The 25,549-nt window shown below is 58.2% G+C and overlaps 2 protein-coding genes across 9 annotated transcripts in view; one reads left to right on the top strand and one right to left on the bottom strand.

Annotated features, from left to right (window-relative positions):
- The window catches only part of PPL (periplakin), a 36,933-nt gene extending 34,863 nt beyond the window's left edge, over positions 1 to 2,070 (bottom strand). The window contains exon 1 of the mRNA XM_064153172.1: positions 1,954 to 2,070. Coding sequence (XP_064009242.1) covers positions 1,954 to 2,015 — 62 coding nt within the window. The 5' untranslated portion in view covers positions 2,016 to 2,070. The remainder of the gene's footprint in view (positions 1 to 1,953) is intronic.
- A 10,863-nt stretch (positions 2,071 to 12,933) lies between these two features.
- LOC135180599 (syntaxin-binding protein 4-like) overlaps positions 12,934 to 25,549 on the top strand; it is a 61,436-nt gene continuing 48,820 nt past the window's right edge. For 5 of the 8 annotated variants that reach the window (XR_010304500.1, XM_064153166.1, XM_064153165.1 and 2 more), the window contains exons 1-2: positions 20,993 to 21,060; positions 24,216 to 24,289. Coding sequence is in view for 6 of the 8 variants with exons in the window: in XM_064153166.1 (XP_064009236.1) it covers positions 21,014 to 21,060; positions 24,216 to 24,289 (121 nt within the window). In the remaining 2 variants the exon portion in view is untranslated. Of the gene's footprint in view, positions 13,017 to 13,302; positions 13,376 to 20,992; positions 21,061 to 24,213; positions 24,290 to 25,549 lie in introns of those variants that run through there. The other 3 variants (XM_064153169.1, XM_064153168.1, XM_064153167.1) reach the window with 3 other exon arrangements.

Genomic DNA, 25,549 nt, shown 5'->3' with positions numbered 1-25,549 from the left:
GTTGCTCAACCGGTCCGGCCCCGGCTTCCCCGTCTCGATGCTGGGGCTGCTTCCCAACGGTGGGAGTGTTCCCTGGTTTCCCAGATGTTTGTAAACTCCAACGCAGGAATTAACAAATTGGGGCTAATGAGCGCAGCCCTCCCCGAGGTGCGCGGCCAGTTGGGGTGCGGGGAGGGAGGGTGGCCCAAGGCCACAGCCCTGAGCTGCTTCCTCAGCTGCCAGCAAGCCAGCCGGAAAAAAATAAGAAAAAAAATCACGACTTCGGCCTTCAGAGGTGCTTTGGCTCCTGCCCAGAGCGGGCAGGGCTGGCAGGCAGGGCGGCAGAGGCACGACCGTCGTCCCCAGCCCTGTCCGCCGGCCGGGGGCGGGAGCGCAGGGTACCCAACTGCAAGGCTCGGGACCCCCGCTGCAGCACTGGGGACCCCAGGGTGAGGATCCAGCACAGAGTGGATCTCCTCCTGCCTCCCAGCATCCCAAGATGTTGCCCCAAACGCGATGTTTCACGTCTCCAAACCTTCCAAACCTCAAAGAGCAGGAATGCCACCAGCTACTCACGCCATCCTTCGGCCACTGGGGCCATCACTTGGGGCGCATGCTGAGCCTCAGAGGGCTCTGTGCCACCCCGTTTCCTCCTGCCAGCCCTCCCCAGGGCAGGAGCTAGCAGCAGAACGTGCCCCAGGCTTTGGGAGCAGCAGCCTGGGCAGCCCTGCTGAGCCAGCTGGGTCTGCCGGAGGAGCCTGTCACCAGGGCTGAAGCCTCAGCCTGAACGGAGGGAGCACAGCAAATGCCAGAGCTTAGCACCCACTGTGCCCAGGCAGCTCCCTCCTCCCTTGGGGAGCACCTCTTCTTCACACCCGCGGGCAGGGGGCAGCAAGAGGCTCCCCACCTTAGAAGGCATCAGTATTTTGGGGTTAACTGCTCCTTTTTACTGGGTCCCCGAAGGCACTTCAGTCCCTTTGCCAACTCCCCAATTGCCTTCCCAAATCTTTGCAAGCTAAGTGGCTGCTCCAAGCCCACCAGCCAAGACAGGTGGCAAAGGAGAGGGATGGAGAGGGATCAACAAGCCCTGGGCTTGAATTTCCCCTCTCAGCATGCTCCAGAGCTCCTGCACCTCCTCTGGGCAGCGCAGGACGTGCTGCCTGGATCCCAGCATTCCACCTCTTTGGAAAACTGCTCCTTGTGCCGCCAGCCTTGTGCAGGCAGGGGCTGGGACTCCCCACTCTGCAGCCCCCCATCTCCATCAAGGCAGCACAGCCCAGACAGGGGCCAAGCCTTGCTAGGGAGGTGAACTTTGCACCCCTTTTGCCTTTTTGCAGAGACTCTCTCGGGGAGCTCTCAACTTGCTGCTCTTTTTTCCCACCGGTACAGCTGAGAAGTGTCTCCACCCCAGCAGACAGAGCTGAGGAAAAGGAAATCAGCTGAAGAAGACTCGGTGCTGGCGGAGCAAGCGGAGGAAGGCTGAGGACAACCAGACTTTTGGTCCCCTTAAAATGGAACCCAGCACACGCCTGGGAAGCGAAGGAACCTGCTCCCCACAACTGCCACCACCGCGAGGGGGACCGGAGAAAAACCATCGCGGTGCCTTCGCCGAGCAGCACAGAGGTAGACCCAGCTCGGGGTGTGCCCACACCTCGGGAGAGATTCCCACACCTCGGGCGGTGCCCACATCTGAGGGGCTGCTCACAGCTTTGGGGGAGTGTGTGTGTGTGTCCATACCTCGGGGAAGGTTCCCACACTTCACGGGGCACCCACATCTGGGGGATGCCCACAACTCGAGGGAGACGCTCTACGCGTAGGGGGGTACCCACACCTCGGGGGAAGCTCCCACAGCCCGAGGGGTGCCCAGACTCCCCAGAGCCCGGCTCCGGGCGGGGATGCTGCGGGCTGGGAGCCCCGAGCTGGCGAAGCTGCTTGGCCTGGGCGAAGCAGGGCTGGCCGGGGTCGAGCACTCACCTCTTTTTCTGCACGGAGGGGCTGTATTTCCCTTTGTTGCGTTTCCTGAAGAGCGAGTGCATCGCGTTCCCGGCCCCGGAGCTCCCAGCCCGTAGCCTTCTCCCGCTTTCCCCCGCCGCCGCCCGCAGCTTCTGCTCCGCCACCGGGGCCGGGCAGAGCCGGGAGGGAGGCGGGCATCGGGCAGCACCGCCTCCTGCCTGCCTCCTGCCTGCCCCCTGCCTGCCCCAACCCGCCCCACCCCGCAGCATCCTCGCCCGGTGCTCCCACGGGCGGTTTGGAGGAGCCCAGTGCTCCCAGTTCCAATCCTGACTGAAAGGGGCTTAGGTAGGGATACCCCACGCCCCCCTCCCCCTTACAGTGCAAGGCTAATCAGGGAACAGGTGAAGAGCAGCTGGAGTGGTTCTTCAGCCCTTAGCGGTCAGGAATGGCCAGGAGTGATGGCTTTAACTGAAAAGAGGGAGAGTTAGACTAAAGAGAAGGGAGAGATTGCTCATGCTAAGGGTGGTGAGACTGACTCCCAGAATCCCACAGTGTGAGGTTGGAAGGGACCTCTGGAGATCATCCACTCCAATTCCATGCTCAAGCAGGGCACCCACAGCAGCTTGCCCAGCAGCACAGTGCCCAGCTGCCCTTGGAAGCTCTCCACACAAGGACACTCCACAGCCTCTCTGGGCAGCCTGCTCCAGGCCTCCAGCACCCTCACAACAAACAGCTTTCTCCTCCTGCTCAGATGCAACCTCCTGACTGCCAATTTGTGCCCCTTGTCCCTTCTCCTGTTCCTGGTCACCGCTGACAAGAGTCTGGCCCCAGCCTCTTGCCCCCCACAGCTCCCTTAGCTCTTACTGAGCATTGCTCAGATGCCCTCTGGGGCTGCCCTTCTGCAGGCTCTCAGCCCCAGGGCTCTCAGCCTTTGCTGCTCCCAGAGCTGCTCCAGGCCCCTCAGCAGCTTTGCAGCCTGCCCTGGACTCTGTCCAGCACTTCTCTGTCTCCTGAACTGGGGAGCCCAGACCTGGACCCAGGACTCCAGCACTGGCCTCTCTAGGGCAGAGTGGAGGGGCAGGAGACTCCCTTGCCCTGCTGGCTACACTTTCTGGAGATCCTGGCACAGCTTGCACAGAGAACTGGTTATTTGTTTCATGCCTGGGACCACTGCAGGTCAGGCTGTTTGGGGCTCTGAGCACCCCGCTGTAGTTGCAGCTGTCCCTGCTGGCTGCAGGGGCATTTGACTGGATGAGCTTTAAAGGTCCCATCCAACTGACAGCTGTCACCAATTCTGTGACACAGACGTGAAGGTACAACCAAGGAAGGTGGCTGCCTCCTCCCCCAGCCTCCCTCCAACACCGGCTGTGGCCCAGCATCTCCTGGGTGGTTTCTGCCTTTGGGAGTGGCTGTTGTGCTGAGCACCATGGCTCCAGCCAGGGGACTCTTTCCCTGTGGCATGAAGCTGGTGCCAGCACTGCCCTCGTGTGCACCGAGGCAGATGCCCCCTACAAAGTGGAATCCTCTTGGCCTTGTGGGGGAGTTCAGTTGTGTGGGCAGCAAGAAGGCATTGAGATGCCTTCCCCAGGCCTGCTGCAGCTTAAGAGGTTTTGTCCACACATCTCCAAGCACTCAGGACTCAAGCAATTAGGACCATCTCTGGCCCTTTTATCCCTGGATTTTGTGCCCATCTGGGATTAAAGGCCTGATTGTAGCTTCCCCACCAGTCCCAAATCCTCTGCTGATTTTCTTTCTAGGGGCAAGTCAGTGCATACTGTGACCTATTGATCCTGATCGCCTGCGTGTGCTGCATCTCCTCTGCTCCAGTTCCAGGCACAGAGCCCTCTGGATGGTGAGACATTCCTGCCTGGATGGAGCTTCACCTTTCTGGAGTGCTGAGAGGCGGCAAGACCCGGTGGTGACAGCACAAGGCAAGTCTCTGTGTGCTTGTGGGAGAGCTTCCTTCATCCTGGTGTGGTGGGAGTTGTCCTCCTGCCTGCTTTTGGGGGGGTGAGAGACAGGTTCCTTACTGGATCTGAGCACACCAGCTTGTGGTGGGGAGGCTCCTGGAGGCTCCGTGGCACTGGGGTGGTCTGGCCATGCTTGTAAACTTTGCCAGCTGCATTTTGGTGGTGAATCATTCACCAGGAACCAGCCCCAGGGAGCTCTGACCTGCTGGGAGCTGAGCTCTCACCCTGCCGAGCAGCAGCGCTTCAGGTTCTCATGTCCTCATCCAGCTGAGCATCTCCAAGCCTTTGGTGAGCAGGGATGTATTTAGCACACTCACCAGCACCCAAGGCTGTGCCAGAGCCTGGTCTGGCTGTGCTGTGTCCTGGCAGGGTCCTGCTAGAATTGAATTGCCCATGGGAATCATGCAAGGAGGCTCAGGCTGCGGGGGGATGATGAAGTGAGACTGGAGCAGGTTTATAGCAGCAGGCCTCCCTCACCAGCCCTGCAAACAGCCTGAACTGGGTTTAGTGTCCTGGCTCTGCACTGGCTGGGGCCAAGTTTCTGAGGTTTATCAGGTGCCAGCCATGACAGCTCTATTTCTCTGGGGGTTACAGCTTGAGTCCTTGGGAAGCTCAGCTCCAAGGGGCTAGCTCAAATTTTGGGGCTAGCCTGATTCAGTTTGTGCAGTTCTCGTGGGTAAACACCATTCATTTGATCCCCCAGCACCAGTTCATCCTGTGGGCTGGCTGGGCTGGCAGTGCCAGGAGGCTGGCATGCTCCTTGCTGCAGCCACACATCCATGTCAGGGCCAAGCTGCAGCCCAGGCTTTCCCTGTTTCACAGGGAGAGGAGGATTTTCCCAGTTCTGTGGGTCATTCCCAGGCTGTGAACATCCCCACACTGCAGAGGCAGACGTGCCCAGCCAGGCAGCATCCACATCCCTCAGCCTGCCTCTTTGGCCAGCTTTTGCTGGCTGCCATCCCAGAGCCAGGGAGGTGAGGAGGCAGCAACCCAACCCACCTGCTTTGATGCCACCACGTGAGATTCTGCACCTCTTTGTTTGCTCTAAAAACACTATTTGGGTGTTATGCTTTTGGATCCCCCACACCATATCTAGCAGCAACACCCTCCTGACTGCTCAGGGAACGTGGGGGCTTCTCTCCCAGCTTCACTCCATGAGGTGTGCCCACCCCAGAGCCTCCTTGCTCCCAAATTCTTGGTGAGGGCAAGCAGAGGGCTGGGTTTAGGAGCGAGATGCCCACCAGAGGGTTTTCGCGTTTCATCTCCTCCCGAGCCAGCTCTCCAGCCTTAATCCTCCTAATCTCCCACATCTCCCGCACGGCTCATTTTTGTGTGGAGTGCCCTTGAGAGCCACAAACCTGCAGCTGCTGGGTGAAGCACCGGGAGGAGGGAGAGAAACGCTGCTGTAGTGGAAAACTATGTCTTGTGTAAACTGCGCAGGTATTTCACCTCCGCGCTGGCACGGGATCAGAGGAGCCTGCGCCAAGCCGTGCTGCTGGGCACCAGTGCCTCGCTGATGCCTGCCCAAAGCGCTGTGCCGAGCTTTGCCCCTCAGCCGGGGTCTGCTGGAGCCAGAGCTCAGAGCGGAGGCAGGGAGAAGGGGCGGGGGGCGTTATTTCGCAGTGTTTATTTTGCCAATGAGCCTTTCAGCAGCTTTCCCGACAGTCGCTCTCGGCTCTGTTCTGTGCCCTCCCTTCTCGCCTGCGGGAGCTGGTGCACCTCATGCTGGTACCCAGACCCTGTACCACCAGCCCCCCTGAAGCCTTTTGAGCATCAAAAAGCAGAGGTGTCCTGCCAGACAGGAGCCTGGGCTGGGGACAGGGCTTTGCCCCCACTGCGGGGCCGCCAGGAGCTTGCCGTGGGGGGAGGATGCCGATCTTCAATGGTGCTGCTTCCAGGGACCCACACTCAGGGATGGAGCCCACCACATTCCCGTGACTCCTCTCCAGCCCTTAAAACACCCACGAAGCTCCTTCCACGGAGGTGAGCACCCCGACAGAGGCAGCGATGCGATAATGTTGACTTAACCTGGGTAAGAAGCTCTCACGCCGCTGCCGCGGGAGGGGAGCAGGAGAGGAGCACGTTTCACACCACGGGATCGTGTTTTCCTGGCAAGCTCTCGCCTGGCACAGGTCCCACACTCTGTCGAGCTCACCCTGCTCCACCCTGCACCATCCCCATCACCGCCAGCCAAGCCCACTCCACTGCCCAGAGCTTTGAGATTGGCACCAGCTGCTGGGGTCCTGCTTCGAGATGGGTTGGGCCACCCCATCGCGTCCCGCCTGGCACAAGCCCATCATAGTTCAGGAAGGCATCGGGGCTGTGTGGGTCAAGGCAGCATCGTCACAGCAGCCTCCTCCTGCCTGTGCACCCCACAAAGCCCTGAGGGGTTTTTGGACACCCGTTGCAGGAAAGGAGCTGAGATGGAGCTGCTCAGCCCTGGGGGGCTTGTCAGCGATGTTTGCCAGGGAGGAACTTCAGGATTTAGCTTTGGATGAGGGGAGAGTAGGGGCCAAAACTTTTGGAAGTTTCTTCCAGTTGCTGAGACACTCAGTGGAACACAGAGCAAAAGGGAATGGCCGAAACTCTCCTTCATTTTCGGAAGGGGGGGAGGGGGATTTTTTTGACGGCCGTTGCAGGGGCACATCTGAGCCTCTGGCTGCGGCGCTGGGCGTTTGGTGGCAGCCAGGAAGGGACAGGGGCTGCTGCCGGCAGTCAGCACGGCGCAGGAAAAGCAGGGCACCGAAACACCTCCGCCTGCCGCTTCCTCCTCCCCGGCTCCCACGTGCGCAGGAATGCGGCCCTGCTCGTTCCTAACTGGTCCTGTGCTGGGCGAAACTTCCCTCGGCTCCCTTTAGGGCTGGTTTTGCTCTGAAATCAGCAGCCAGCCCAGCCTGGCAGCCCCAGACTGCCACCCCCAGCCTGCAGCCCCCAGCCCAGCCTGGCTGCCCCAGCCCCAGCCTGCCACCCCCAGCCTGCAGCCTCCACCCCAGCCTGGCTGCCCCAGCCCCAGCCTGCCACCCCCAGCCTGCAGCCTCCACCCCAGCCTGGCTGCCCCAGCCCCAGCCTGCCACCCCCAGCCTGCAGCCCCCAGCCCAGCCTGGCTGCCCCAGCCCCAGCCTGCCACCCCCAGCCTGCAGCCCCCAGCCCAGCCTGGCTGCCCCAGCCCCAGCCTGTCAGCCCCAGCCTGCAGCCTCCACCCCAGCCTGGCTGCTCCAGCCTCAGCCTGCAGTCCCAAGAGCTTTCAATGGGGTTTGTGAAATACGGAGCTTGATGGACCAAGCTCAGTTTGGGCTGGAATGGACCTTAAAATGTATCCATTTCTAAGCCCTCTGCCACGAAACCACCTCCCAAGAAACTCATTCTTGCTGCACAACTCGGTGAGAGATAAGGAGGGGCTTCCAGTTACTGTGCAGAAGATGAGTTTGAGCTGGTCTCATAGAATCATGGATTGAGTTGGGTTGGAAGGGACCTTAAAGGTCACCTTATTCCAGCCCCCTGCCACAGGTGAGGGATACTTTCAACTGGACCAGACTGCTTAAGGCCTCATCCAGCCTGGTCTTCAGCACCTTCAGGGAGGATAACATTGTGTGATTCTGTGATCCACAACCTCCCTGGGGGACCTCTGCCAGTCTCTCCCCACCCTCACTGCAAAGAATTTGTTCCTCATCTCCACTCACAACCTCCCCTCTCCCAGTTCCGAGCCATTGCCTCTCACACTGCCACTCCCCGCCCTTGTCAGAAGTCCCTCCCCAAACAAAACAAGTGCATCAAGCCAAAAGCTGGGAAAGCTCCTGCCCTGGCAGCAGGGGCAGGGAAGTGGCTTTGTTTCTGCTGCAGTTGCTGGTCCAAGCCCAAGTGCCATCAAGGCAGTTAAACAGTGAGCCAGCACCAAGCGAAAGCTGGCACTCTCCGCCAAGCAAAACAAAAGCTGAGTGAGGCCTCTGCTCTGACTCATTTGACATGGAAATGCAGCACAGAATAAATTAAGTTTGGCTCTTCCTCATCCTCCTGGTGTGGCATGAAGCAGAGGAGCTGTATTGTCACCAGTGACTGGTGCAGTCACTGGTGTGGTGGCTTTGGGGTGCTGGGAGTGCCAGGCCGAGGACAGCTAGCAGTGGCACACACAGTGGGTATCAAGGAGGGATGAGGAGCATCCACAGCTAACTCAGGGAAGGCTGGATAGAGGAGGACACCTCCGACTTGTTAGGTCCCTGTCCTGTGTCCCCAGCCACGAGGCCACCGAACATCACACAATGGGGCTGGTGGCTTAGGGGTCATGCAGCTGTGGCAGCTGCCCTTGGTCCTTACTGTCCTGTCTCAAGAAGGGATGGAGAGGATGGAGGAGCCCTAGCCCCACAGGGGTTACGCACAGGTGTCCCCTCTGCCTCTTGTGTGACACAGTGCTGCAGCCCTGGGCACCAGAACAGGAGCACTGGTCTGCTGGCAGCTTGGAGATGAGCCCCAGGAATTCCAAGCCCTTGATGCCAAAGGAGCTTCGCTGCCTGCAGAGGAATGTCGCCTGCAGCCGGGAAGTCCCAAGGCAGAGACTGCCCTATCACAAGCTCCCCAGAGCCCATCGAGAGGGAGAAAAAGGTCAAGGCTCCACGGCAGGCTCTGGCCCATGATGTCAAGGCTGGGAATTTCCGGGGTGTAATGTTTGCATCTCTATTAATATGCAGCTGGAGAACACCCAGGGGGCAGCTGCCTCTGATGGGCGAGGGAGATAATGCTCAGCTTCCGCCAGCACGGAAACTGGCGGAGGAAAGGGCAAGGCAGCACCTTGCTCCCCGGCATGTCTCCGTGACTCACCCCACCAGCCTGGCTCGGGGGACACTCCGAACCCCCAGCCTTGTAGGAAAGGGGGGAGGCGTCTATAGAGCAGCCCTGAGGTGCGCGCAGCACCTGCGAGGAGGGAGATGGAAGCGATGCTCCAGGGCACCGGGCACTACGGCTGGCACCAATGCAGGACGGAGGTGGCCTCGCCATGCCCCTGGGTGCTGTCCTGCCCCGCAGCGTGGTGACACCACCTTTGACGATCCCAGCTGATGAGACTGGGAGAGGCCAGCCCAGCCCTGAGCCGGCCGCGGCACGGCGGCAGCCTGCGCCCGCCCGCTCCCCGCGGTTTCGGCAAACCCTGCTGCCCGCCTCAGCCGCCGGCGCAATCCCGGCCCGGGGCACCGCCCGCCTTGCGACAGCCCTGGCAGCAGGTGGCTCTCCCCTCACCGGCACCCCTCGGCCAGGTCACCAAGCTGGGGACTGCTCTACCCCCAGAACGTGCCGCGGGGTTTTCGGTCATGACTCGGGGGATGTGTTGCCGAGGGCTGGCAAGGGGCAGGGTGCAAAGCAGAGCTGCGCCTCTAAAGGTGCTTGGGGACAAAGCCCTGGTGGTGGCGGCCGTCCCCGCCTGTGCCTTCTCAGGGGACCTGTCATTCTGCTGGCAAGTGGCAGGTGAAAAGAGTTTTGGCACCATCACGTCCTGCACAGTCACTCGGAAAGGATGAGGAGCGGGAGCAGCCCTCATTCCCCTTCTCCCCAGCAGCTCCGGTACCACCCGACGAGCAGGGCCGGCGGCTGTCGCCTCGGGGATGGCACATCCTCCTGGGTGGCTGCTGGGCGCCGCGGGGCCCTGCACCCTCCCGGCCCTGGTCCGCCCAGCAGCCTCCTCCCTCCTCTTTGTCACAGCGTGGGTGGCCACACTGACCTCAAGGTCAGTGCTCCAGGGCACCGGCACCTCGGTGGAGCTGGGTCCCTGGCACCCAGGCAGGACTGACCTCGAGGTCAGCGTCATCTCCAGGCAGGGAGATGTCACCTTCCTGGCTGGAGATGCTGTTGGCCACCACCAAGTCCCTAGAGTCCTGCTGTGTCCAGCATCTGTGGGACAGATTGGCTGAGGGCTGGGCAGCAGCAGTCAGACAGACGCCACCATGCCAACTGTTCTGTTATCCCCAAGCACTACCTGGAGCTGGGAGGAGAGGTGGGCACAGGAGCTGCCCTGGTGGCTTTCCCAGGCTATGCGGGATGGGGACAGGTGAAGGCATTTCATAATCCTTTGGACTCACCCAGCCTCAGGTGCTGGCTGCCCTGGGCTGGTCCTGTGGGACGGTGTCTGAGAGATGAAGCACACACAGCACTCAGTTGTGTCTTTGCCATCACTCCAAAGCAGTGATCTGTCTGCCTGTCCTGCTGTCTGTCCATTCATGGTTACAGGGAAGCACAAAAGTACTGGCTCTGACCCCACAGCTCCAGCATGAGAGGTTTATGTGGATGAGCTCTCCCCAGCTCAAACCATTTCCCTCTGCCCACCAGTGCTCATTCCCAGGACTTTCCTAACAGGGATCACTCTGGTGCTGGGCTCTGAACAGACAACCTAAAACTTGGAGGGGAACACAAGGATTGTGCCCCAAAGGCTGTAACTGGCAATACTGCAGCCTGCTGGCAGTGATGGCAGTGGTGGGCAGGAGGACAGCAGCATCTGTCACTGTAGCCTGGGCTTGGTGCAGGTTGGTGACATTGGCAAGTGGCTTTAAATGGGTGGTGGTAGGTTGACAATCACACCATGGTAGGCATTGGAAAGGACATCTGGAGAGCATTGAGTCCAGCTCCCTGAGCAAGGCAGGGGCACCTCGACAAGGTCACACAGAGACACATCCAGGTGGATTTTGAATGTTTCCAGAGGAGACTCGACCTCCTCTCTGGGCAGCCTGCTCCAGGGTTTCATCACTCTTAAGCCTCGGAAGTTCCTCCTCATATTTAGATGGAAATTCTCACCTTCAGGTTTGTGCCCTTTACCCCTTGTCCTGTCACTGAGCACCAGTGAACAAAGCCTGGTGCCATCCTCCTGACACCCACCCTTGAAGTGTTGATCAGCACTGATGAGATCCCCCTCAGGCTGCTCTTCTCCGTGCTAAGCAGCCCCAATGGTCTCAGCCTTTCCCCATGACAGAGATGTTTCAGGTTCCTCAGCGTCTTTGTAGCCCTTTGCTGTACCCCCTCAAGCAGTTCTCTGCCCGTCTTGAATTGGTGAGCCCAGAAGCGGACACAGGACTCCAGATGAGGCCTCATCAGGGCAGAGTAGAAGGGGAGAGTAGAAAGGGAGGTGAATATCCTTTACCTTGCTGGACACACTCTTCTTGATGCCCCGCAGGATGCCACTGACCTTCTTGGCTCCAAGGGCACATTGCTGGTTCATGGTCATCCTGTTGCCTACCTGCACTCCTAGGTCCTTTCCCCCAGACCTGCTTTCCAGGAGTTCAGCCCCAGCCTGTGCTGCTCCATGGAGCTGTTTCTCCCCAGTTACAGGATCCTACCCTTGCCCTTGTTGAATCTCAGCAGAGTTCTCCTAGCCCAGCTCTGCAGCCTGCCCAGGTGACACTCTATGGCTGTATTCCAATCATCATTAACAGCTGCTGCCAGCCCATGGCAAGGAGCTGAAGGGGTCATCATGCTGAATAAACACTCAATTTACTGTCCCTGGTGCTGGACAGGGAGAAAGGGACAAATACAGAAGCACAAATCCAGGCTGCATGAGGAGCGGCTGAGAGCAGCCTGGAGGAGAAGGCCTTGAGAGTGTCAGTTGGTGCCAAAGTGCCCAGGAGCCAGCATTGGTCGCTGGCAGCACAGAGCCAGCTGTGTGCTGGCTGCAGCCAGAGCAGGGAGAGCAGCAGCACAGGGAGGGGATTCTGCCTCTCTGCTCCGCTCAGACTTCACCTGCAGCACTGCCTCCAGCTCTGGGGCACCCAGCACAAGAAGGACCTGGAGCTGCTGGAGAGAGGCCAGAAGAGGCCATGAGGATGATGAGAGGCTGGAGAACTTCTGCTGTGAGGACAGGCTGGGAGAGTTGGTACTGCTCAGCCTGGAGAAGAGAAGGCTCCAGGGAGACCTCAGAGAAGCCTTCAGCAGCTGAAGAGGCTGCAGGAGAGCTGGGGAGGGACTTTGGACAAGGGCTGGGAGTGCCAGGAGAAGGGACAATGGCTTTGAGCTGGGAGAGGGGAGACTGAGAGTGGAGATGAGGAAGAAATTGTTTGCAGTGAGGGTGGGGAGACACTGGCACAGGTTGCTCAGGGAGGTTTTGGGTCATAGAATCACATTCTTTTATTCTGTGATCCACAACCTCCCTGGAGGTGTTAAAGGCCAGGCTGGATGAGTCCTTGAGCAACTCGGGTTGATGAGAGGTGTCCCTTCCCAGGGCAAAGGGTTGCAACTGGATGATCTTTGCGGTCCCTTCCAACCCATCCCATCCCACAGTTCCACGATTCCCTGTGTCCCGCTGGTGGCCGCTCACCAGCCGCGGGACATCTTTGCTGGGTGCTGTGGTGGTCTCATGGTGGAGGTGCTCACTGCACTGCACCCAGCGTGGCCCCGGCCTCGAGATGCCAAGCAGGAACGGGCACAGGGCAGCCCAGCACTGGCAGCAGCAGAGGAGCGGAGCCCTCGGCGGGGCTGCGCCGGGGGGGAGCGGACAGAGGGGCGATCACATGCTTGTCCGTCTGGGATTAGATGCAGCCGGCTGCGGCCGGGAGCCGTGTCAGGGAGCTGTGCCGGCCGCTGGCACTCTGAGCCCATGGCCCCGGGCAGCGGGAGCCGATGGTGGCAGCCCTAAGGGCTCGGCGGGGAAGGGTGGCCCCAGATGATGTCCTACCTCCAGTTCCCTGGCCGAGAGCTGGAGCGCTTCGATGGGCTTTCTCTCATTTACTGGTGAGCGGAGGGGAGCGGCGGGGCGGGATGCTGGCGTGCAGGGGAGGGGGCTCGGTGGCCTGGACTCCTCTTTTTGGGAGCAGCCCTGGGGGGGTTAAGGGGAATGCATCTGGTGACGCCTTGGATAGCTGCAGGCTTTGTTTGGGTTCGTTATGGTGACCCCTCTCTGGTGTGTAGGGTCTCACTGGAGTCCCACAGCACCCACGCCTGGGAGGGGCAGGGCACAGGTGAGAGCAGTCGCAGCCTGAGTGGGGGTGGGGAAGGGGATTTATTTTGGCGGCAGCAGCTGAGGAAGCCCTCTCAGCCTCGACCTGCAGTTGAGGGTGCTCCTGCTCTTGGTGCAGCCCCGCTGCTGGGTGCTCCCACTCAGCCTCTTTGGAGGGGCCACGTCCACCCCGTGCTGGCTCTGGGGGGCAGGTGGGTGCGGAGCAGGGACCCCGAGGTGGGTGCAGGCGTGGCAGAGGTGAAGGGAGGTGAAAGCTGGTGCCGGTTGGCTGCAGATGTCTATGTAGGACAGCGAGAGCCGGCGGGAGGACGTCTGCAGCCGGGGCCAGGGTTCAGAGCGCGCAGCTTTAGCCGATTAACTGGGGGTCAGTGGGCCGGATCCAGAGCCGGCGGGGGGCCTGGCGGGCTCCTGGGGCCACCCTGAGCTTTGGCAGAGGCTTTCTTGGGTTGGCTGAGCTTGGGTGTCCAGCCAAGGGGACTGCGAGCCCGGAGCACCCTGCGTACACCAGGGACCATGGACGCCGCTGGGGCACCGACCGTCTCCGGCTGAAGTAGGTCATTGGAGCGAGGGGCTGGGGGCACCCCGGGGAGGGCAGGGAGCCTGGGGAGGGCAGCACCCCGAGGCCACAGCTGCCTTCACGCGAGGGGTTGGTTTGGGGTGCCGCACCGATGCTTCTCTGCTGCTTTTGGGTGCAGAACGGGCAGAATCCGTCGCTGGTCAGAAGGAGGTAGTGCAGGACAGGCTCAGCCCCGTGGGCTGCGATTCGGGAAGCACCCACAGGCTGCTGTCACTGGTGGGGGCTGCTGGCGTGGGGCTGTGCTGTGTGTATGGGGGCAGGCAGAGCTGCAGCCTTGCCCGGCAGCATCGGCAGCCTCAGCTGGGTCCTTTGGCTGTCCCTGGCTCCACAGAGCTGCCAAGCTCTGCTTCCCTGCACTTGCAAGGCAAAAATGTTCAACCCCCACCTCAAAAACCTGCTTATACACCGGGAAGGGGTGGGGGGAGAGGGGGAGGTGGCGAGCAAACCCCCTACCCCCAGCTTAGTCTGCTGGGATAGCCAAGGAACTTCAGCTGAGGAGTGGCCAGCTTTGTACAGGGAGGACCAGTGTGTGATGGGTGCCAGATGCCAGCAGCTAGCGTTTGGCTGTCTGGCGGTTTCAGCAGGACACAGCGGAGGGTGGTGAGCAGATGGTGGGGAGATAACACCTCCCTGGTGCTCTGATAAGCAGGGCCCTGCTCTGCCACTGATTAAAAGACTAATTTTAGAGTTTGAAATAGGAATTTAATAAGTAAACAGGAGCCGTGGTGGGACCTCACTTGGCATCATCAGTTGCTCGTCTGGACCAGTGGCTCAGCCCATGGCACTGCTTTGTTTTACTGGTGTGACCCCAAGGCTCGCCCAGGTGGCTGCTCTCCTCCAGAGAGCTGCTGCAGGCTGTCAGCAGGTTTGGCTGTGGTGGCTTTTGTGCAGCAGCTTTGTCAGACCCGAGGGGAGCTAAAAGAGCCCCAGGGTGCCCGTCGATGCTGTGGACACAAGGTGTCATGGCTGGAGCAGAGAGTGCATGCAGACTCGCTGCTGGCTGCTTGCTGGGGTTTAAGATCCACCCAGGATGCCCTCCAACCCTCTTTGCATTAGCACTGCTCCTTGTGCTGGGCTCTGGGCTTGGGTGCAGGGATGTTGGCAGCTCAAGGACAGGCCAAAGCTCCTCCCAAGCCTCTCAGCTCAGCAGCACACACCAAGACCTTTCCCCAAAGGTTGTTTTCCCATCTTTCTGTACCCAGTCATTTCCCTTCCCTCCTCCTTCCCATCTTCTTTCCCAGGGACTCACTTGGGGGAATTTGCTGCCAAGGTTCTCACCTTTTCCCCAGGAGGTGTGGGGAGAACAAAAGGGTGGCCTGGCTGGCAGAGCACCAATGACCAGCCCTTGGCTGTAGGTTTATTCCCAGTCCAATCCCAGGGGATTTAGAGAGGCAGGAGGTTTATAATCCTGTTAACTCTTCACTGGGCCTGACCCCCAGTACCAGTTCTCCAAGCAGGGCAGCAGATCACCTACCTCGTGGGAGGAGGAATAGGAGGGAGGAAGGCTTCCTTATGTGTGATGTGCCACCACATCTTGGACCTGCTGAGGTGAAAACAAAGCTGTCTTGTGTGGTTGTGTTTAAATGGTGTTCATCTGCACCTCCAGCGGATACCTCCAGGCTCTGGACTGGAGATATTTGGGACACTCAACTGGGCTGGATTCAGGGTCTTGGCATAAAGCCTTCCCAGTAAAGCCTTTGGCAGACCAAGCTTGGCCTAGCTTCCACCTGGAGCAGCCTCTCTTCCTAAATACTGCTCCAGGAGGGGTCTTCTTCAGATGGGGATGTGGTAGGACAGCTTCTCAGCTGTCCTACCACCACCTTTCATGTGCTGGAGATGGTTTTTTAGTCCTAGTTTCCTATAAGGTGACCTTTCCAGCCACCAAAGGAGCTCCCCAGGCCATGGCTTGGGCTGCACAACTCTTCCAGATGTTGTTGTTACCTTCAGGCAGTGCTGAAGCATGAGGAGCTTGGTCTCTGGAACTGGACTGAGGATGTTGATGGCTCTGTTTCCTTGCTTGTATGGCCTTAACAGGACTTGGGAATGACCCTCACCTGGGCAGACAGGTTGCAAAGAACTCTTTGGCTGGGGACAGCAGGAGCTGAAGCCCTTAGCTTGAGGACCAAATGTGCTCAGAAGCTCTCATCTAGCCCCAAGTGTTGGCTCTTGCCCCTCTGTTGACCATGCAGTGCTGATGCTCCCAAAGCCACTAAACCCAAGGCTTCCACCTCCTGCAGGCCAGATTTTCCCAGCACTGCTTGCTTGTAGTTAGGGGTGAGGGACAACAAAATCACCTTCCTGTGGGCTATGTTCCTCCCAGTCATCCTCTCTCTCTTTTCCTTCTGAAACCCAGCCAAATCCATGGCCCACATCTGCTCCAGCTTTGGCAATGATCACAGCTGGGTGGTTTGGTAGAAAGTGAGGTGCCCTGGAGGAGGAGGTGAGTGAATGGAGGAAACATTCAGGTTGGAAAAGCCCCTCAGGGTCACCAGGTGCAACCTATAACTCTACTCTACAAGATTCATCTTGGCCAGAGCACCTCTCCTACAAGGAGAGACTGAGGGAGTTGGGGCTCTTCAGTTTCAAGAGGAGAAGGCTCTGAGCTGACCTTATTGTGGCTTTTCAGTATCTGAAGTGGACTGCAGGAAAGCTGGGGAGGGACTTTTTAGGCTGTGAGGCAGTGATAGGACCTGGGGAGAATGGAACAAAGCTGGAAATGGGTAGATTCAGACTGGATGTTAGGAAGTGCTTCAGCGTGAGGGTGGTGAGAGCCTGGAATGGGTTGCCCAGGGAGGTGGTGGAAGCCTCATCCCTGGAGGTGTTTAAGGCCAGGCTGCATGAGGCTCTGGACAGCCTGATCTAGTGTGAGGTGTCCCTGCAGGACATGGCAGGGGGGTTGGAACTAGCTGATTCTTGTGGCCCCTTCCAACCCTGACTGATTCTATATCCATAAGCACCACATCCAAATGCCCCTGAAACACAGCCAGGGCTGGTGACTCCACCACCTCCCTGGGCAGCTCATTCCACTCCCTGACCATTCTCTCCATGAAAAAGTTTTTCCTAATGTCCAACCTAAACCTCCTCAGCTTGAGCCCATTCCCTCTTCTTCTGTCTCCAATTACCTGTGAGCAGAGCCCAGCAGCAGCCTCTCCACAATGTCCCTTCAGGTAGCTGTAGACAGAGGAGGTGAGAGCCAGCTCCAGGACCAGCTGCGTGGCCTCTTTGCCCCTTGGCAAAAAGCTCAGGGGGGTGGAGGAGAGGAAGCAGGATGGGGGAAGAGCACCAGTGTGGCAGGAAGGGCTACTGGCACAGAACCCACTCCCCCTCTGTGTACTCTCTCCTCCACTTTCCCCTTGATGATCTCTTAGCAACTTCCCTATAAATGTACCTGACCTGGGCTGTATTTTGCCATCTGCATTTTTTTTCCCACCTGCTCGAAGGCTTGATTTGATGTCACTCACAGCTGCTCCTCCCCCTTCTCATCCATGCTGCTGTGGAGTGGAGATGACTGAGAGAGTCTCACTCCAGCTTGCAGCTTAAGGAAATACTTTCTGCAAGCAAAAAAAAAAACCCACAAAAATCTTTTCATGTTGATTGAAAAGACAAGCTGGGTATTTTCCAAGGAGTTTTCAGACTCCTTTTTCTGGCAGGCAAGAAGCAGGGGGGCACACAAGTCAAGCAGCTGGGCAGATGGCACCCAGCCCTGTGGTGTTGCTTTGCTTCCCTTTGGAAGGACAAGGTCTCCCCAGTGGTTCCCAGGGGTGGCAGCCTGGCATCTCCAGCTGGGTTTACTCTGAGCTGCTCAGCTGGGTGCCAGCTCAGACAAGAGCTTGAGCAGATGGCATTAGATGCCTTCAGGCCATACAGAGCCTGGCTGGGACCCTCAAGCAGGTTATAGGTGGCTTGTAAATCCTTCCTGAGCAGGAGCCTGAGCTCTGCAAGCTGAGCAACTTCTGAAACAACTGTGATGAAACTTTCCCTAATCAAGAGAGATGTTAATTGGCAGTGGCAGCAGCAGCATCTGATGCTGCTTATCCCAGGACCCCAGCAGGGTGAGATTGGAAGGGACTTCTGGAGATCACCCAGCCCAACGCCCTGCCGAAGCAGGGCACCCACAGCAGCTTGCCCAGCAGCACAGTGCCCAGCTGCCCTTGGAAGCTCTCCACACAAGGACACTCCACAGCCTCTCTGGGCAGCCTGCTCCAGGCCTCCAGCACCCTCACAACAAACAACTTTCTCCTCCTGCTCAGATGCAACCTCCTGGATGCCACTTTGTGCTCACTGCCCTGGCCCTGGGCACCACTGACAAGAGCCTGGCCCCAGCCTCTTGCCCCCCACAGCTCCTTTATCTCTTGCTGAGCATTGCTCAGATGTCCTCTGGGGCTGCTCTTCTGCAGGCTCTCAGCCCCAGGGCTCTCAGCCTTTGCTCCTGCCAGAGCTACTCCAGGCCCCTCAGCAGCTTTGCAGCCTGCCCTGGACTCTCTCCAGCAGTTCTCTGTCTCTCCTGAACTGGGGAGCCCAGAACTGGACCCAGGACTCCAGATGTGCTCTCCCTAGAGCAGAGTATAGGGGCAGGAGACTTTTCCTTGCCCTGCTGCCCACATTCCTCTGAATGCTCCCCCAGACACCACTGGTCTTTTTGGTCATGAGGGCACACTGCTGGCTTCTGGGGAGCTTTTTGCTCCCCAGCACTCCCAGTTGCTTTCCTATGGAGCTACTTCCCAGGAGCTCCCCCCTCATGTGTGCAGGTGCAGGAGGCTTTCCCTCCCCAGCAACAGGACCCTGCACTTGCACGGCTTGAGCTTCCTTTGGTCAGGACCTGTTTTGCCAAGATCAGTTTGTGTTTTGGGAGATGGAGTCAAGGGTTTGGAGGTGAACTTGGAAGCTGAACCTTGTTCCTCTTCCCTGTGGGCTACCCAAACAAACGTGTTGTTTGCAGCATTCCACCCGGCCTCAGGAAGCCCTGGTGGGGAAGGGCAAGCATCACTGTGGGTGCAGCTGGCAGTGGTTGGTGGTCCCATGCTGGGCTTTTGAAGAGATTATAGAACCATAGACCTGTTGAGGTTGGCAGGGGCCTTTGAGTTTGTCAGACCCAACCTCTTGCCCAGAGCTCACAACCACTGCTGCTGAGCCACTGCACCACCTCCCTCAGCACCACAGCCTCCTGGATGTGGTTTTGAAGGTGCTGCGCACCCAAGCCCCAGACAAGTTCATGGAGGTCTTGCTCTGAGCTGCAGAAGCAGGGTGCCCACCCTGAGCAGCCACTGACCTGCCAGGCAGGAAAACACCCCTTTTTAAATGCATGTTTTGGGTTGGGCTGGCCTGGTTCCATGCAGCTCCTCTGGAGCTGGTCAGGGAGGTCGACTTGTCCCACCAACACTGTCTCCAGTGCTCATGGTGTCTCTTCCCTTCAGTAGTGCTGATTTGCTCCAGCCAAGGCTCTGTCCCATGTCTCAAAGGGGTCATTCTGAGAAGGAATCTATCAGCAGAGCCCCAAAGGACTTCAGAAGGTTGCCCATTGACTTTTGGTGCTGGAATGGAGATTGTCCTTACTTGTCAGTGGTGCCCAGGGACAGAGCAATGGGCACAAAGTGGCCGCCAGGAGGTTCCACCTGAGCAGGAGGAGAAAGTTGTTTGTTGTGAGGGTGCTGGAGGCCTGGAGCAGGCTGCCCAGAGAGGCTGTGGAGTGTCCTTGTGTGGAGAGCTTCCAAGGGCAGCTGGGCACTGTGCTGCTGGGCAAGCTGCTGTGGGTGCCCTGCTTTGGCAGGGGCTTGGACTGGTTGATCTCCAGAGGTCCCTTCCAGCTGGCACTCTGGGGTGGTGTGTGAAGTCTGTCCAGATGCAGCTGTGTTTGGTACCTCAGTGACTCTCTTTATCCTGGTTCTGATCTTGCCACAGAATGAATTCAGTTTTTAGGAGAGGTTTGGCCACCTGAAGGTTTCATCTGCTCAAGATTTTTGTGTTTCACCTGAATGTCCTCAAAGAGAGGTCACCTTGAAAAAAGCCCCAAACAACCAAAGTGCAGGAGACCTTTTTCCCCCTTGGCACTGCTTTAGGTCACCTTGCACTTGCCCAGCAAAGCTTCAGGTGGCCCTTGGGGAACCTCTTGCTGATCAAAACACATAAATGAGAAGGGAACAGCCAACATCATGGGACCAAGGCAAAGACTCAGCAAGGAGCTTGCTGTCCCCAGCCCAACCCCAGCTGAGCTGTCCTGGTGGACACTGCTGCCCACCTAATAAGGCTGGGGAGGTGCTGTGGGAAGAGCACCAGGAAGGCACCGTTGGTGAGATCAGGGCCAAGAGCCTTGAGCTCAGCTGTCCCCCAGAGCTAGCAGGGGTGCAGGACAGGTGGGGGTCAGGCTCTGCTCCTGGGGAGCACGTGATAGGATGAGAGGAAATGACTTGGAGTTGCCCCACGAAAGGTTCAGGATGATTATTAGAGGAGAGTTCTTCTCTGGAGGTGGTTCTCAGAGCCTGGCAGAGGCTGCCAGGGATGTGGCTGGATTCCTACCTGGACTTCAGCAAAGCCTTTGACACTCTCTGCCATGACAAGCTCAAGGCCAAGCTGTCAGCTCGTGGCTTGGACAGATTCGCTCTGATTTGGGTCAAGAACTGGCTGGAGGGCAGGGCCCAGAGAGTGGTGGTGAATGGTGTCACGTCCAGCTGGCACTGGTGGTGTGCCCCAGGGATCAGTGCTGGGCACAGTCCTGTTCAGTGTCTTTATTGATGATCTGGACCAGGGGATTGAGTCCAGCATCAGTAAGTTTGCAGATGACACCAAGCTAGGAGCAGGTGTGGATCTGTTGGAGGGTAGGAGAGCCCTGCAGAGGGACCAGACAAGAAGAAACAGCCTCAAGGTTCACCAGGGCAGGATCAAGTTGGACAGGAGGAACACTTTCTTTCCATCAGGAGTTCTCAGGCACTGTCCCAGGCTGCCCAGGGTGGTGGTGGTGCAGTCCTCACTCCTGGAGGTGTTTAAAGCCATTGTCTGTGGCGCTGAGGGAGGTGGCACAGCGGCAGTGGATCAGCAGCAGTGGTTGGCATTGTGAGCTGTGGCTGGACTGGAGGAGCTCCAAGGTCTCTTCCAACCTTACCAGTGCTACAGTCCCACGATTCTAACCAGGGACCCCCTTCAAGCCCTGCACTCCGCTTCTGAAGCTGCGCTGTGGATTTGAAGCCTCTTGAGCTGGTGAGCACACACCCTCTGCACCCAGCACTGCTGTCCTCCACCCCTCTCCCTAAAGCCACACCAGAGGATGCCCCCAAATAGTGACCCTGCTCAGTGGAGCTGAGCACAGCTCAGCTGGGACGGGGAGACTGGGTGGGGGGGCACAGCAGAGCTCCCACCCAGCTCTCTGGGGAAGGCGCCGGCGCTGGGTGGCATGGGCTTGCGTAAGCTTTAATCTGAAGTTGGAGATGTTTTGAGCTGATCTGGGGGAGCGTTGGGTGGAATTAACATGCAGATGGGGGCACCACGTGACCCCTCCCCCGGGTGTGTTTGCTGGCCTGGTTGGTTGCTGGTTTGGGTGTTTTTCCCATCGTTTTAACGGATTTCTGCCGAGTCGAAGTGGCAGGCACCAGGCAGGGCTGGGCTGCCACTGCCAGCAAGATGCCTGCAGTCTCTGTCCTCTACAAAGGAGCCATCATCATCAGCAGGTGAGCAGGAAGCAGGGATTGGTAGGGGTAGTCCTGGAGATCCTGCTGGCCACCCCCCACCTTAGAAAGCCATGAGTGATGTGCTGTGGCTGCTCCAGGAGCAGGGAGTGGTGGCAGCGGGGGCTGGCACGCAGCAGAAAGAGCTGAGAGCTCCTCTTGATGGGTTCCTTGCACCAGGGCAGGCTGCCTAGAGAGGTTATGCAGGTTCCTTCTCTGGATACTTGCAAGAGCCATCTGGATGCCTTCCTGTGTGACCTGCCCTAGGTGACCTTGCTTCGGCAGGGGGATTGGAATGGACCTCCAGAGGTCACTTCCAATCCCTACCACTCTGATTCTCCAGCAGCAGCACAGCTCACCCTGCTCCACCCCGGGTGCTTGGGCTGAGGGTAGAAGTTGATTACATCAAGGAGTTCTCTGCTCCATTGTTGGTGCTTGGGTTGGGGGTAAATGTCTGTTCCATCAGAGAGGTCTCTGCTCCATCATTGCTGCTTGGGCTGGGGGTAAATGTCTGTTCCATCAGAGAGGTCTCTGCTCCATCATTGCTGCTTGGGCTGGGGGTAAAAGTTGATTGCATCGGGGAGGTCTCTGCTCCACTAGTGAAGCTTGAGCTAGGGGTAAAACTTGGTTCCATCAAGGAGGTCTCTGCTCCACTACTGATGCTTGGGCTAGGGGTAAAAGTTGGTTCCATCAAGGAAGTCTCTGTTCCACTGTTGGTGCTTGAGTTGGGGGTGAAAGTTGATTGTGTCAAGGAGGTCTCTGCTGCCCCAGCACTGCTGCCCTCCTATCACCTCACAGCCTGGTTTGAGCTGTTTCTGTGTGCTCCTGCTGGAGCTGCCTCCCTGGCAGAGTCCAAATGCCCTACAGATCCTGGATGGGTGGGATGTTGGAACTCCAGTCTAGGCTCAAGGGCTCTGCTTCCTGACAGATGTGGCCAGTTGTTGGGCTAGGCTCCTGAAAGAGTTGCAAGAGCATCAAGGAGAGGAATCTTTGACCAGGAGAAAAAGCTTCCAGTCTGCATCTCAGAGGAGGCTGTCCCTGGCTTTGCAGGGAGGCTTAGAGAGATGTTTTGGATGCCTGAAGAGAGAAGTCTCTGTGATTTATTCCTTTCCTGCACCTCAGTGGACTCAGGGCCCTGTGCTGTGCCCCATGCTGTTGTCCCTCCTCAGCTGTGTCTACATTTGGGGTCTGATACTTAGAAACTCCTTTTCTCCTGTAACTGAAGTGTTGGGAAGTGCTTTGGGAGGGGTCCCATCTTCTAGGGAAGAAGCTCTGCTCTGCTCCCATACAAGGAGTGCCTCACCTGGACTGACTTTGCCCAGCCCTGATCTCCAGCTCTCATGCCTTGCTCTGGCTTGCTCAGCCTCACTGTGGGCACCACCATCAGCCACCCAAGCAGCAGAAGTGCTGCCGTGCTGCCTTTGGAGTGCAATAGGGGAGATCTCACCAAGGACCCAGCCAGAACTGCTGCTCCTTTCAGCATCCCAGGGAAATTACAGCCCATGGGCACCACCAAAGGGCAGGGATTGCTGCCCAGCTCCTCACGAGACTGGAGAGCTACCAAACCCTCCTGGCCACTGGACAAGCTGCTGTGGGTGCCCCTGATCAAGCAAGGGGTTTGGACTGGGTGATGTCCAGAGGTCCCTTCCTGCCCCCCGCTGCTGGCACTCTGGGATGTCGTTCATCAAAGTCACTTCCACCACCCCGGTGGGGTTGGCATCAGAGGAGATCTTGCAGACACAACCCAGTGCACAAGGGTGGTGCTGGGAGGGAATTTGACCTCCAAGCATCACTGGAACTGGAGATGACCTCTGGAGCTGCAGAGGCCACAGCAGGCAGTGAGACCTCAGCCAAAGGCAGAGTGCCCCTGGAGTGCCCTGACCCTTGGCTGCTCTTGGGGTGCAGATCCTCTGCTGGCTGCTGCTGGCATCAGAGGAGTCCCAGGGGGACTCTGTGACTCAGAGGATCGTTGGACTGGATGCTCTCCAGAGGTCTCTTCCAGGCCCCAGCACACTGGGATTCTGGAATTCTTTGGAACCCAACCATTAAGGATCTTAGCAGATCTTGTGCCCTGCTGGTTGCAGCCCCTTTGCCAGAGCTCTGGAGCACTCCTGCATGCCAGAGCCTGGGGAGCAGCTCCTGCCCTGCTGCCTTCACTACTGGCTGCCTGCCTCTGCCAAACTGCTTTATTCCCAGAAGAGTGCTGCCAGCTCTGATCTCATTTCCCGGGAGCTGCACAGCTGTCCAGCCCCCTTAATCTGGGGTAATGAATCCCAGACAGGTCCATCAGATTTGCTGGGTGGGGAGGATGATGTCCAGCCCTGCACATATTCTCTCATTTATCTCTATCAACGTCAGGGGGAGGGAGAGGGCAGGGTGGATTTTTTTTTTCCCCCAGGCTGTGTAGGTTGGGATGTCTGATAGGAGCCTCCCCTCACACACCACAGCCCCAGCAAGGTGGGGCTGGAAAGGACCTCTGGAGCTCACCCAGTCCAAGCCCCTGCTCAAGCAGGGCATCCACAGCAGCTTGCCCAGGGGCACAGTGCCCAGCTGGCCTTGGAAGCTCTCCAGAGAAGGACTTGATGATCTGGAAGGTCTCTTCTAACCAAACTGTGGTTCCCTAGGTCCCTGCCCCACCAGGTCAAGGTGGGAGCCTCTCCTCATGCACCCAAGCAGGTGGAAGATCACTTCCCCTGGGCTGTGTGGCTCTGCCAAGGGCCCCACAGCCTCTCCTAAACAGCCTCTGGCTAGGTGGGTGTCCCAAAACAAGGCCACCAAAAGTGCCAACAGCTCCACTCTCACCTAGCTCCCTGCACTCCAAAGGCAGCACTTCAGCACTTCTGCTGCTTGGGTGGCTGATGGTGGTGCCCACAGCGAGGCTGGGCAAGCCAGAGCAAGGCATGAGAGCTGGAGATCAGGGCTGGGCAAAGTCAGCCCAGGTGAGGCACTCCTCCTTGCACAGGAGCAGAGCTTCTTCCCTGGAATGTGGGACCCTTCCTAAAGCGCTTCCCAGGTCTGCAGCATTCCATGGGCAATGTCTGGGGTGGTGGGACAGGTGTCATGTGTTATCTTAGCTGCTGAAAGAAAGCTGCTTCACGTTCTCCTTGCCCTCCCCCTTCCCTTCTCCCTCTCCTCCTCCCCCTTCTTCTCTCCCCCAGGACGCTCATGGGACCGTACGGGATGGACCGAACTGTGCATTGCTTCGACTTCTATGACTGTGCAAACGGCTTGGGTGAGTGCTGAGCCTCCAGGAGAGAAGGCAGGGTGGGGCTGGGGCAACTCCAACCTCCCCCCAGGCCCTGCTGCATGCTGAGCTGTCACAAGCTAATCCCCTCCCTGATCATTCACTGCTTAGAAAAAGGCTTCAACACTTCGGGTCACAAATTTGCCACACCAGGTGTGGGGTGGAAGATGCAAGGGTGTGAAGGATTTGTGCATCTGGGCAAGCTGGCTTGTGGACCTCCACGTCCTGGGGGTCTGCTGGGAGATGGAAGATTGGGCAGGGGTTAGAACAGGCTGCCCAGGAAGGTGGTGGAGTCCCCATGCCTGGAGCTATTCAAGAAGCCTGCAGCCATGGTGCTTGGGGACAGGGTTTGATAGCTGTGGTGATGTTGGGTTCGTGGTTGGACTGGCTGAGCTCAGAGAGCTTTTCCAACCTTTCCTTGCCGGTGCTGTGATTCCCTGTGTGAAGTCTGATACCTTGTAGAAGCAGTGGTTCTCATGCCTGCCTGGGTAAAGCATCCAACAGCACCTTTTGGAGCTGGGAGGTTAGAATAAGGGCAGCATGGGCAGCAGACTGAGAGAGGGGATGCTGCCCTTTTGCTCTGCTCTGCTGAGACCTCACCTGCAGCACTGCCTCCAGCTCTGCAGCTTCCAATGCAAAAAGGACATAGACCTGCTGGACAGGGTCCAGAGGAGAGCATGAGGATGATCAGTGGGCTGGAGAACCTCCCCTGTGGGGGCAGGCTGAGAGAAGAGAAGGCTCCAGGGAGAACTTAGAACAGCCTTGCAGTACCTGAAGAGGCTCCAGAAGAGCTAGGGAGGGACTTTTGCCAAGGGCTGGAAGTACCACAATAAGGGACATTGGCTTTGAGCTGGGAGAGGGGAATCTGAGAGTGGAGAGGAGGAAGAAATTGTTTGCAGTGAGGGTGGGGAGAGACTGGCACAGGCTGCCCAAAGAGGTGGTAGAGGTCCTATTCCTGGAGACATTCAAGATCAGACTTGATGTGACAACTTGCTCTCGCTGGAGGTGTCCCTGCTGAGTGCAGGGGGTTTGGAGAAGATGACCTTTGAGGGTCCCTTCCAACCCAGTGCAAGCTGTGATCTATGACAATCCCAACTAACTCCTCATGGATGGTGCAGCATCTGTGGTACCAGAGTCATGCAGGAGCCTGGGCTCAGAGTCAGCAGGAAAGGGGAGAGGGAGGGAGGGAAAAGACTTTTAGAGGCTTTTCTGAGCTAATTAAAATAAATGTAAACAACTCTAACAGTA

This window comes from Pogoniulus pusillus, chromosome 13, assembly GCF_015220805.1.
Source record: "Pogoniulus pusillus isolate bPogPus1 chromosome 13, bPogPus1.pri, whole genome shotgun sequence".
Classification (NCBI taxonomy): domain Eukaryota; kingdom Metazoa; phylum Chordata; class Aves; order Piciformes; family Lybiidae; genus Pogoniulus; species Pogoniulus pusillus.
This window is presented reverse-complemented; position numbering and strand designations above follow the sequence as displayed.